The 12,018-nt window shown below is 47.9% G+C and overlaps 3 protein-coding genes across 3 annotated transcripts in view; all 3 read left to right on the forward strand.

Moving 5' to 3' along the window:
* The window catches only part of LOC143834042 (uncharacterized), a 120,057-nt gene that overhangs the window by 23,336 nt on the left and 84,703 nt on the right, over window positions 1–12,018 (forward strand). The gene's annotated exons all lie outside the window — the stretch shown is intronic.
* Window positions 97–9,688, forward strand: LOC143833976 (uncharacterized). Its single transcript, XM_077330390.1, has 4 exons — window positions 97–234; window positions 1,584–1,752; window positions 7,089–8,834; window positions 9,408–9,688. The coding sequence occupies exons 2-4, from the start codon at window positions 1,599–1,601 to the stop codon at window positions 9,686–9,688; spliced, it is 2,181 nt and encodes a 726-aa protein (XP_077186505.1). The 5' UTR covers window positions 97–234; window positions 1,584–1,598.
* On the forward strand, window positions 9,690–11,778 carry LOC143834024 (uncharacterized). Its single transcript, XM_077330524.1, is given in 3 exon segments — window positions 9,690–9,919; window positions 9,921–10,983; window positions 11,236–11,778. Coding segments are annotated over 3 exon segments (1,797 nt in total). The 5' UTR covers window positions 9,690–9,728.

The raw sequence follows: 12,018 nt of genomic DNA on the forward strand, positions 1-12,018 counted from the left end.
CTCCGGGAAACCTTTTGCAAGCGGGGAAGCCACCTGCAAACCGCCAGGAGTTGATGGGCGGAAGTGGGGAGGGCGGAAGTGGGGAGGGGGAGGGGCGTTTCCGTCCCCAAATCCTTCGGGGTCCGTCGCTCCCTTTGCTTTGAAATTAAGGGTTAAGGTCGGAGCACGTGGATCGGGGACCCCTCTTCGCTCCGCGGCGGCGGAATTGAACTTCGGGTGGCGGCAGCGCAGGAGGTGCCCTGGGGATTCAGTCTGAGAGATTTGGGGCTAGAAGGGGGGGAGGGGAGAAGCCCCCGGGCCCGGACCGAGAGCGCCCTTGGGGGGAGCAATGGGGGGGGTAGATCTGGGCACCCAACGGGGCCCCTCCCGAGCAGGCCTCCCCTGGGAGACCCCGGCCCAGCCCTGCGCCCCCCGCGGTGCTTCTCCTCCGCTTCCCTCCCTCCTCTGCGGCTCGTGCTGGGCGAGGCTGCTGCCGACCCGGGCTCCCTGCACGCAGAAACGGAGCTCCTCAGGAAGGCCGGCTGGGAAGGCTGCTCCCTTTCTGCCGCCAGAGCACGGGGTGGGTGGGGGCGGGGGGGGGCAGCCTCCGGGGCCCTGCCGACCCTCAGGGGTTTGTTTCAGTCTCCCGTTTTCTTAGTTTTTCCGAGTCCTTCAGCATTTCTATTCATCCTTGGTGAGAGTTTCTTTATCCCCCAGCTCAAAGCAGCCCTCGCAGGAAGAGCTGCAGCCGGTCCCTGTTTGGTCCCCTTGAATTCCATCCGAGTTTCGTGAAGATTGAGCCCTGGGGAAGTCCAGTTAGAGAGGCTGCTTTCTCTCTCTGAATTCTCTCTGAATTTCTGTAATTATTAATTTATTTTTTGTTATTTATTATTATTATTATTATTATTATTATTATTATTATTATTATTATTATTATTATTATTATCTTTCGATTTATTGCCCGCCACTCCCTTACGGCTCCCTTACATTATTCGTAATAGAAGGTTAAGAGCTGGAAGTGACCATCCAGGCCATCTAGTCCACCCCCTGCTCAATGCAGGATCAGCCTCAAGCAGTATCTGTCCAGCTGCTCCTTGAAGACCACCATGGAGGGGGAGCTCCCCACCACCTCCTGAGGCAGCCCATTCCCCTGCTGAACCCCTGTTTGTACTCCGCCCTTTTCACTTGGACTCCAGGCAAATGATGGGAAGTGAGTCAGTGCCATTCAGGCATGGAATGCTTAGCAGACAATACAAGAAGATTAGGGACTGTGGAACGAACCAGAGTCTGAAAATAACAGTCAAGGAATAGATAAATATTATGAGGACAGATTAAACGATGCCGAATTCCCTAGTAGGATCCTGGCTTCAGCAAGGTGTTCACAGGAGTCCAGGCCCCAGTTCCTCCTCCTTTTTGCCAGGAGCTTTGGGAATCCCTGAGTACAAGGTCATTCCACTGAGTACAGAGCTATGACAGCTGACTCCTGGGATACCTTTCAGAATCTCCAAAAACACAAATGCTTCTTGCCATTAGCTCGATGTGTTCTATGTTATTCTTTTCCTTGACTCCCTTGTGAGATTCTGCTGTCTTGTGTGAATACTCAGGGGCCGTCAGAGAAGATGACGAGGGGAAATCCTCATTTAGGGCCGCCCGTGTCCTTCCAGGAGGTGGCCGTGTTCTTCACCCTGGAGGAATGGGCTCTGCTGGATCTGGCCCAAAGAGCCCTCTACTGGGAAGTCATGCAGGAGAATTACGAGGCGGTGGCCTCTCTGGGTAAGGAGTTTGGCCCCTTTATCTTGAATAGAGATGACGAATCCAGGCCAGGTAAAAAAGCCCCCCCCCCAACCCCCTGTTGCAGATCCCCTGATCCCAGGAGGCCTGACCAGCTCCCTTTGGCCACAGAGAACATCCCCCAGCAGTGTTCTTCTTGCCACCTCCTGGAGAGGTTAATATTTGGGGTCAGACTGCCCCTGCAAGGCCTGCAAATCAACCCATGAACGCCTGTGTGTGGTGGAGGGCAGGAAGGAAGGCCTGGGTGGGGCTTTTCCCTTCTTGGAAAGATTATTGTCTTCATGGTTTTTGTTTCCTCCATGAACGACTTTATGTTCCTGAAGTCTTCCTTGATTCGCAGCAACATTCGGGAGAAATGGGTTCCTCCAGACCTCTGAGGAACCCGGAGGGTGAGCTGGGGTCAGGTAAAGATGAGAGAGCAGAAGAGTTAAAGGGCTATTCCAAGGTATTCTGTAGGAATGTCCGGGCCCAGGGAGACATGGCAGTGAATGTCCAGCCGCTCCAGGGAACGGGGGTTGCAGGCCTGGTTCCTTCCTCTTTGGATGACCTCTCAGCCTGTTTGGTTTCACCTGGGATGGACCTCTTGGACTCTGGTTTTTTCTCCTGTAATGTGACATTGCCACAGACCTGGAAGTTAATTGTCTCGGTCAGGCCTTCTCAAGTAGGATTTTGCGAAGTCCTGGGGTTTCTCGATGGCCCTGGGGGGTCCTCAATGGGTCTGTTGCACAGTGTGAAAGTGCTTTTGTTTTTAGCGTCTCAGAGATTATATTGCATCTTTCAAGAGATACATGAAGGTCTTTCTGTCTCTGCTTTCATTAAGACATGCAGGTATTTTTTCCTCTCAATCTCATCGTTTCAAGGGTCATTGTATTCGTATTGTGGAAGTCTTCCATGGCCAAAATCCACTGGATTTTGTAGTTTTCTGGGGTTGTGGTCTGGTAGTTTTTGCTCTTAGTGTTTTGCCTGCATCTATGTCAGCCACAAGACCAACTTGTGCTTTTCTCTAGGGATGGTGTGTCGGGGGTCGGCTTTTTCCCGGGAACAGGAGAACCCTGATGGGGTTTGGGGGGGTTATTGACTAATGAGATGCCTACCAAATCCGTTTCGGCCAAAATAATCACGAGCTTTGTATTGCTGCCTTAATAAACTGCTTTTGCCGCTAATGCCAAGTCTGTTCATTAAGAAAGTCAAGGGAGATCTGGCGCCAGAAGACCCTCCTCCCAAGCTCTGCCCTCCTTTCACAGTTAGGTGAGTGACAGCCCCAGACTGGCCTTCTTCAAGGTTGGCAGCTAATCTGTGGGATGCTGTTCCCATTGAGGGTCACCTGGTGCCTACGCTACCTCCTTTCAGGGGCCAGGCCCAAGTGTTTGGTCCCTTTAGCCAGGCTTTTCATTGGTTTTTACAAAAAATAATTGTGTTATCTTCCGTTGTTAGCCAGAGGGATGTTTAAAATCCATTGCCATGTTTTGTTTGTGGATGCTCTACCCAGATCTTTGAGAGCCGTGTTTTAGGAACTTGTTGTGTTTTGTTCTGTAAGACGTCATGCAGAGGTTCCTTGGAATCGTTCCACATGGATGGATGAATGCTACCAATGAGGAAGCTTTTTTCTTATGGGGGGAGCTTCTGAAGAGGCAAAAAAGGCAGACCCCTCCTTTGCTGTCCCCAGGGGAGAATATCTCGTCCTCCTTGGGAGGACGGAGACTTTGGCTCTGGCAGAGTCTTTGGAAGAAGAGGTCTGTACAGGGGCCATTGGACCGCAGGGAAGGCATTCCTCTATGGCAGGGGTAGTCAAACTGCAGCCCTCCAGATGTCCATGGACTACAATTCCCAGGAGCCCCTGCCAGCATTCGCTGGCAGGGGCTCCTGGGAATTGCAGTCCATGGACATCTGGAGGGCCGCAGTTTGACTACCCCTGCTCTATGGTCTGCCTACAGGTCCCTCTGTGCCCCTCTCCCTCAGCCTAGATGATTCGCTCCTATTTGTAGTGAATGATAAGCAAGCCAGAGGACACAGGGACACCTGTATGGAAGCACAAGATGGCTGAAACGGGCATAGCAAGTAGACAAACAAGGAGCCTTCATTCTTTAAATTACAATCCCTTCAATCAGAAGTATTCCTTAATGATTCCCAATGTGTTTCGCCAAACAGTGGTTTATCGAGGGATTCCAAAAATATTTACCGTATCTGCCGGCGTATAAGACGACCCCCCAACATTTCCACTCAAAATACAGTACTATGGGCCACTATGTCTATCCCAACTGAAGTGCACCCAGCGTATAGGATGACCCCCCCACTTGGAGGCATGTTTTTCAGGGGGAAAGGTAGTCTTATACGCATCAAATACTGTAAATTGTTCCAGTTGATATGTTGTTGTTATTGTTATATTGTTATATTGATTTTTGATATTGATTTTGATAGTGTTCTATGTGAATGTTCAAAAATGTTTTATGTAAACCGCCCAGAGCCGTAGGGAAGGGCGGTATAAAAATATAAATATAAATAAATAAATGAATGAATAAATGAACGTATATAAAGCCATGGTTAGTAATTTAAGCATAAAATAATATGTGCATTGAAAAAGAAAATTAAAACATGTAATGAATACGTACTGAACATGATATTCCTTCCTAGAAAATCACTCATTATAGAGAAGCTAAGGGAACCAAAATAAAAATAACAATTACGCAATAACAATTGCTGCACCAGATAAATTTGTACCGCTCTAATAATTAATCCAAAAGGTCTAGGATTCTTCAGGAGCCAAACACTGTAATAGCAGACAAATATATTAGATGGATACCTGCAAAAACTAAGAGACCGTGAAATTATACGGTCCAATCTGGTCCTAATAGAAACAAGACTTCTGAGATCAAGTCTAAAATCAGCGGTACAAAGCTGGCAGGCATTCTAGAGTTTGCTGAGCTGAAATAGCAACAGCGCTAGCTGTTATTAATACATTGCTAAGGACTAAGTGGGTGGAGAGTGGGTATGGTCTATGAGAGCCGGGGCGTGTCCCGATTGGGTCCTGCCTCTGATAGGTCATGCTCACTCAGGACTTTGGCCCAGTCATTGGGCCAAAGTTCTGACAGGGCCCGCAATCCCAGCCCAGCCAGGGGCAATCTGGAGACATGGCTGCCAGTCTGCCCCTGACCACCGCAGGGAGAGGAGGTCAGTAGGGCTGCCAAGCGGGATGAGAACACAGGCTTGGACAGGCAGTGCCAGCCATTTTCACCCCCAGGTTATTATGTCATGTCCAACTTTGCCTCAGAACATTGACAGAGCTAGCAGGAGCGTTTTCGAGAGCAACGCAGGGGGGTCTGAGGGCCTTCCTTTGGAGGGGGGGAATTTCCCCTTCTGCCAAACAGTTGGCTGACAGGGAGACCATAGAAAAGCCACTTCTCAGTTAAAATACTGCTGTGGCCGGCGGTTAGATACAGTCAAGCCATGTGTTTTTTTTCTTTAGAACTCTCTGCAGATTTGAGGCCACTGCACAGCGTTATTCTGCAGACGAAACTGGTTCTTTTGTCTCCTATTTCATCTGCACAACAACCCTGTGCAGTAGGCCTCAATTCTTAAATGTTTCTTCTCTACCACAACCCTGTCCAAAGTAGCCCTTTCTGCCTGGGTAGCTGATCTTTATACTCTGCAGATGAGCTGTAATTCCAGGAGCTCTCCAGGCCCCACCTGGAGGTTGGCTACCTGTAAATTGCAAATATTCCTGGAAGTTTGGAGGTGAGTCTTCAAAATTATCCAATGTCTCAAAGTCCAGCCTTCAAAGGAGCCATTTTTGGTGCAGTTAGGAGGGAGTGGTTCAGGTGTGTCCTTCCTGGGCTATGGTCTACGGCCAGCCCTTACTGTCGGGGGGGGGGGCAGATAGACAGACCAGCATCAGCCATGTGAGTATGGAAAGTGCAGGAAGATCTAAATAAATATTTACAGCCTGAAACTGTAATTAGTGAACAAGTAGATAGCTGGAGACACTTGGGAACTGAAGTGACTTTTTCCAATCTTAGCCTGGCAAATAAAAAAAAATATAAAAAAACCTTACTAAGGTCAAGACTGCTGTGCACAGAGAGACTTCCTCTTAGGGTTGCCAGCTTCTATGTGAGGCTCTCTACCCCACCTGCCTCATGGGTAGTCTGCTATGGGGAGAGGAAGGGAAGACGATTGGAAAATGCTTTGAGACACCTGAGGCCTGCTGGGTCACTGCCGCCCATTCCCTGTTCTCTCAGACCTCTCACAGCCCTACATCCCTCCCAGGTTGTCTATTGTGGGGATACGAAGGGAAAAGGTGTTTGTAAACCGCTTTGAGACTCCTTTGAGTGGTAAACAACAGGGTACAAAAATCCAGTTCTAATTCTAAGGAGCAACCATGAAAGAAACATATGGGCACATAACATTTTATCAACAGTGAAGAAATTGAGACAGAAGGAGCAGGGTGGACACCTGTGTACTGTGACTACCCCATGTGTATTAGGGCAGGGGGACATTTCGGTGTCTGTGGCCTAAATCACACAAGAAGGGAAATGACGCAGAACTGGGAGGAATTGGTTGCCAAGTAATCTCCCCCTAAGAAGAGTCTCCAGTCTGATTTTCCCCTAACATATCTGAAGACATGGCTCTGGAAAGCTCATCTGTAACCACTATGCCAGAATTCCCAAAGGTCAGTCCTCTCCCACACTCAACGAACATTACAAACCACAGGTTCTTGACACCCATCTCTCCACACCCATGCCCTCATTTGCCACCACAACCTCCCACACAACACACACATTCAACTCCATGCCCTTACAAACTGGACAGCTCCTCCCCTTCCTCTTCCCACCGCCAAGCTCTAGCGGCCATTGTATTCCTGGATACAACGGGCTTTGCCCCTGGTAACATAAATATATAACCCAGATACGGCAAACTATACAAAACATAAGAGGTCCAGATGGGTGTCCCAGTGTCCTGCTGTTTGCTTACTGTCGTGTATGTTTGAATGGGTCTGACACGTCTTTCCCTAAAACAACTTCAGGGTCCAGTGGCAGCTTTAAGAAAAATATTTATTTAAGGAGTTAGCTTTTGAGTGCAAACACTCTTCCTCAGACAGGGTCTTAAAGGTGCCGCCGGACTCTGATTTTGTTTTGTTGTGCTGCTTCAGACCAACACAGCTACCAACGTGAACCTATCCTCATTTCCCTGTAACTGTCTAGTTATACTGAGGCTTTTCCAGGCCATTGGTTCTATTTTGGAAAAATACCGTTTAATAAGAACAGTCTGTACTAAGCGGCCATTCCTTGCCAGGGGTCTCATTGGATATTTCTCCTTTCCATCAGGAGATGCGCCAGATCCGGAGAAACGGGGACAACGAGGAGACGTGTCTTCAGAAGGAGGTGAGGACCACGAGGAGACACCTTGGGATCAAGATGGACCCCCGAGGAAGCTGGAGATGAACAGGGAAGAAAAATGGAATGGAAGGAAGGAAGATGAGACGATCCACACAGGCAAGAAAACATTCGGTTGCTTGAAGTGTGGAAAGAGGTTTAACCAAAAGGATAACCTTATTGTACACCAGAGAATTCACACAGGAGAGAAGCCCTATAAATGCTTGCAGTGTGGAAAGAATTTCTCTCACAGTAGCTCCATGACTGAACATTGGATGATTCACACAGGAGAGAAGCCCTATAAATGCCTGGAATGTGGAAAGAATGTCCCTCACAGTGGCCACATGAATACACATCAAAGGATTCACACAGGAGAGAAACCCTATCAATGCTGGGAGTGTGGGAAGAGCTTTTCTTGTAGTGGCAATATGACTAAACATCGGAGGATTCACACAGGAGAGAAGCCCTATAAATGCTCAGAGTGTGGGAAGAGTTTCTCTTGTAGTGGCGATATGACTAAACATCGGAGGATTAACACAGGAGAGAAGCCCTATAAATGCTCGGAGTGTGGGAAGACCTTCTCTCACAGTAGCTCCATGACTAAACATCAGAGGATTCACACAGGAGAGAAGCCCTATAAATGCTTGGAGTGTGGGAAGACCTTCTCTCAAAGTAGCTCCATGACTAAACATCAGAGGATTCACACGGGAGAGAAGCCCTATAAATGCTCGGAGTGTGGGAAGACCTTCTCTCACAGTAGCTCCATGACTAAACATCAGAGGATTCACACGGGAGAGAAGCCCTATAAATGCTCGGAGTGTGGAAAGAGCTTCTCTCACAGTAGCTCCATGATTAAACATCAGAGGATTCACACAGGAGAGAAGCCCTATAAATGCTGGGAGTGTGGGAAGAGCTTCTCTTGTAGTGGCAACATGACTAAACATCGGAGGATTCACACGGGAGAGAAGCCCTATAAATGCTCAGAGTGTGGAAAGCGCTTCTCTGACAGTAGCTCCATGACTGAACATTGGATGATTCACACAGGAGAGAAGCCCAATAAATGCCTGGAATGCGGAAAGAATGTCCCTCACATTGGCCACATGAATACATATCAAAGGATTCACACAGTAGAGGAGCCCTATCAATGCTGGGAGTGTGGGAAGAGCTTCTCTTGTAATGGCAACATGACTAAACATCGGAGGATTCACACAGGAGATAAGCCCTATAAATGCTCGGAGTGTGGGAAGAGCTTCTCTTGTAGTGGCGATATGACTAAACATCGGAGGACTCACACAGGAGAGAAGCCCTATAAATGCTCGGAGTGTGGGAAGAGCTTCTCTTGTAGTGGCAACATGACTAAACATCGGAGGATTCACACAGGAGAGAAGCCCTATAAATGCTGGGAGTGTGGGAAGAGCTTCTCTTGTAGTGGCAACATGACTAAACATCGGAGGATTCACACAGGAGAGAAGCCCTATAAATGCTCGGAGTGTGGGAAGAGCTTCTCTTGTAGAGGCGATATGACTAAACATCAGAGGATCCACACAGGAGAGAAGCCCTATAAATGCTCGGAGTGTGGAAAGAGCTTCTCTCACAGTAGCTCCATGACTAAACATCAAAGGATTCACACAGGAGAGAAGCCCTATAAGTGCTCGGAGTGTGGGAAGACCTTCTCTCACAGTAGCTCCATGACTAAACATCAGAGGATTCACAAAGAAGCCCTATAAATGCTCGGAGTGTGGGAAGACCTTCTCTCACAGTAGCTCCATGATTAAACATCAGAGGATTCACACAGGAGAGAAGTCCTATATATGCTCGGAGTGTGGGAAGACCTTCTCTCACAGTAGCTCCATGACTAAACATCAAAGGATTCACACAGGAGAGAAGCCCTATAAATGCTCGGAGTGTGGGAAGACCTTCTCTCACAGTAGCTCCATGACTAAACATCAGAGGATTCACAAAGAAGCCCTATAAATGCTCGGAGTGTGGGAAGACCTTCTCTCACAGTAGCTCCATGACTAAACATCAGAGGATTCACACAGGAGAGAAGCCCTATATATGCTCGGAGTGTGGGAAGACCTTCTCTCACAGTAGCTCCATGACTAAACATCAAAGGATTCACACAGGAGAGAAGCCCTATAAATGCTCGGAGTGTGGGAAGACCTTCTCTCACAGTAGCTCCATGCCTAAACATCAGAGGATTCACAAAGAAGCCCTATAAATGCTCGAAGTGTGGGAAGACCTTCTCTCACAGTAGCTCCATGACTAAACATCAGAGGATTCACACAGGAGAGAAGCCCTATAAATGCTCGGAGTGTGGAAAGAGCTTCTCTCACAGTAGCTCCATGACTAAACATCAGAGGATTCACAAAGGAGAGAAGCCCTATAAATGCTCGGAGTGTGGGAAGAGCTTCTCTCACAGTAGCTCCATGACTAAACATCAGAGGATTCACACAGGAGAGAAGCCCTATATATGCTCGGAGTGTGGGAAGACCTTCTCTCACAGTAGCTCCATGACTAAACATCAGAGGATTCACAAAGAAGCCCTATAAATGCTCGGAGTGTGGGAAGACCTTCTCTCACAGTAGCTCCATGACTAAACATCAGAGGATTCACACAGGAGAGAAGCCCTATATATGCTCGGAGTGTGGGAAGACCTTCTCTCACAGTAGCTCCATGACTAAACATCAAAGGATTCACACAGGAGAGAAGCCCTATAAATGCTCGGAGTGTGGGAAGACCTTCTCTCACAGTAGCTCCATGCCTAAACATCAGAGGATTCACAAAGAAGCCCTATAAATGCTCGAAGTGTGGGAAGACCTTCTCTCACAGTAGCTCCATGACTAAACATCAGAGGATTCACACAGGAGAGAAGCCCTATAAATGCTCGGAGTGTGGAAAGAGCTTCTCTCACAGTAGCTCCATGACTAAACATCAGAGGATTCACAAAGGAGAGAAGCCCTATAAATGCTCGGAGTGTGGGAAGAGCTTCTCTCACAGTAGCTCCATGACTAAACATCAGAGGATTCACACAGGAGAGAAGCCCTATAAATGCTCGGAGTGTGGAAAGAGCTTCTCTCACAGTAGCTCCATGACTAAACATCAGAGGATTCACAAAGGAGAGAAGCCCTATAAATGCTCGGAGTGTGGAAAGAGCTTCTCTCACAGTAGCTCCATGACTAAACATCAGAGGATTCACACAGGAGAGAAGCCCTATAAATGCTCGGAGTGTGGGAAGACCTTCTCTCACAGTAGCTCCATGACTAAACATCAGAGGATTCACACAGGAGAGAAGCCCTATAAATGCTCGGAGTGTGGGAAGAGCTTCTCTTGTAGTGGCGATATGACTAAACATCAGAGGATTCACACAGGAGAGAAGCCCTATAAATGCTCGGAGTGTGGAAAGAGCTTCTCTCACAGTAGCTCCATGACTGAACATTGGATGATTCACACAGGAGAGAAGCCCTATAAATGCTCGGAGTGTGGAAAGAGCTTCTCTCACAGTAGCTCCATGATTAAACATCAGAGGATTCACACAGGAGAGAAGCCCTATAAATGCTCGGAGTGTGGGAAGACCTTCTCTCAAAGTAGCTCCATGACTAAACATCAGAGGATTCACACAGGAGAGAAGCCCTATAAATGCTCGGAGTGTGGGAAGACCTTCTCTCACAGTAGCTCCATGACTAAACATCAGAGGATTCACACGGGAGAGAAGCCCTATAAATGCTCGGAGTGTGGAAAGAGCTTCTCTCACAGTAGCTCCATGATTAAACATCAGAGGATTCACACAGGAGAGAAGCCCTATAAATGCTGGGAGTGTGGGAAGAGCTTCTCTTGTAGTGGCAACATGACTAAACATCGGAGGATTCACACGGGAGAGAAGCCCTATAAATGCTCAGAGTGTGGAAAGCGCTTCTCTGACAGTAGCTCCATGACTGAACATTGGATGATTCACACAGGAGAGAAGCCCAATAAATGCCTGGAATGCGGAAAGAATGTCCCTCACATTGGCCACATGAATACATATCAAAGGATTCACACAGTAGAGGAGCCCTATCAATGCTGGGAGTGTGGGAAGAGCTTCTCTTGTAATGGCAACATGACTAAACATCGGAGGATTCACACAGGAGATAAGCCCTATAAATGCTCGGAGTGTGGGAAGAGCTTCTCTTGTAGTGGCGATATGACTAAACATCGGAGGACTCACACAGGAGAGAAGCCCTATAAATGCTCGGAGTGTGGGAAGAGCTTCTCTTGTAGTGGCAACATGACTAAACATCGGAGGATTCACACAGGAGAGAAGCCCTATAAATGCTGGGAGTGTGGGAAGAGCTTCTCTTGTAGTGGCAACATGACTAAACATCGGAGGATTCACACAGGAGAGAAGCCCTATAAATGCTCGGAGTGTGGGAAGAGCTTCTCTTGTAGAGGCGATATGACTAAACATCAGAGGATCCACACAGGAGAGAAGCCCTATAAATGCTCGGAGTGTGGAAAGAGCTTCTCTCACAGTAGCTCCATGACTAAACATCAAAGGATTCACACAGGAGAGAAGCCCTATAAGTGCTCGGAGTGTGGGAAGACCTTCTCTCACAGTAGCTCCATGACTAAACATCAGAGGATTCACAAAGAAGCCCTATAAATGCTCGGAGTGTGGGAAGACCTTCTCTCACAGTAGCTCCATGATTAAACATCAGAGGATTCACACAGGAGAGAAGTCCTATATATGCTCGGAGTGTGGGAAGACCTTCTCTCACAGTAGCTCCATGACTAAACATCAAAGGATTCACACAGGAGAGAAGCCCTATAAATGCTCGGAGTGTGGGAAGACCTTCTCTCACAGTAGCTCCATGACTAAACATCAGAGGATTCACAAAGAAGC

This window comes from Paroedura picta, chromosome 3, assembly GCF_049243985.1.
Source record: "Paroedura picta isolate Pp20150507F chromosome 3, Ppicta_v3.0, whole genome shotgun sequence".
Lineage (NCBI taxonomy): Eukaryota > Metazoa > Chordata > Lepidosauria > Squamata > Gekkonidae > Paroedura > Paroedura picta.

Excerpts from the sequence above, each read along its gene's own strand:
- LOC143833976 (XM_077330390.1), top strand. The coding sequence starts at position 1,599 with ATGACGAGGGGAAATCCTCATTTAGGGCCGCCCGTGTCCTTCCAGGAG. Across the intron at positions 1,753-7,088 it reads CGAGGCGGTGGCCTCTCTGG|GAGATGCGCCAGATCCGGAG; the intron begins GTAAGGAGTTTG and ends CCTTTCCATCAG. Across the intron at positions 8,835-9,407 it reads CAGTAGCTCCATGACTAAAC|ATCAGAGGATTCACACAGGA; the intron begins ATCAGAGGATTC and ends CCATGACTAAAC.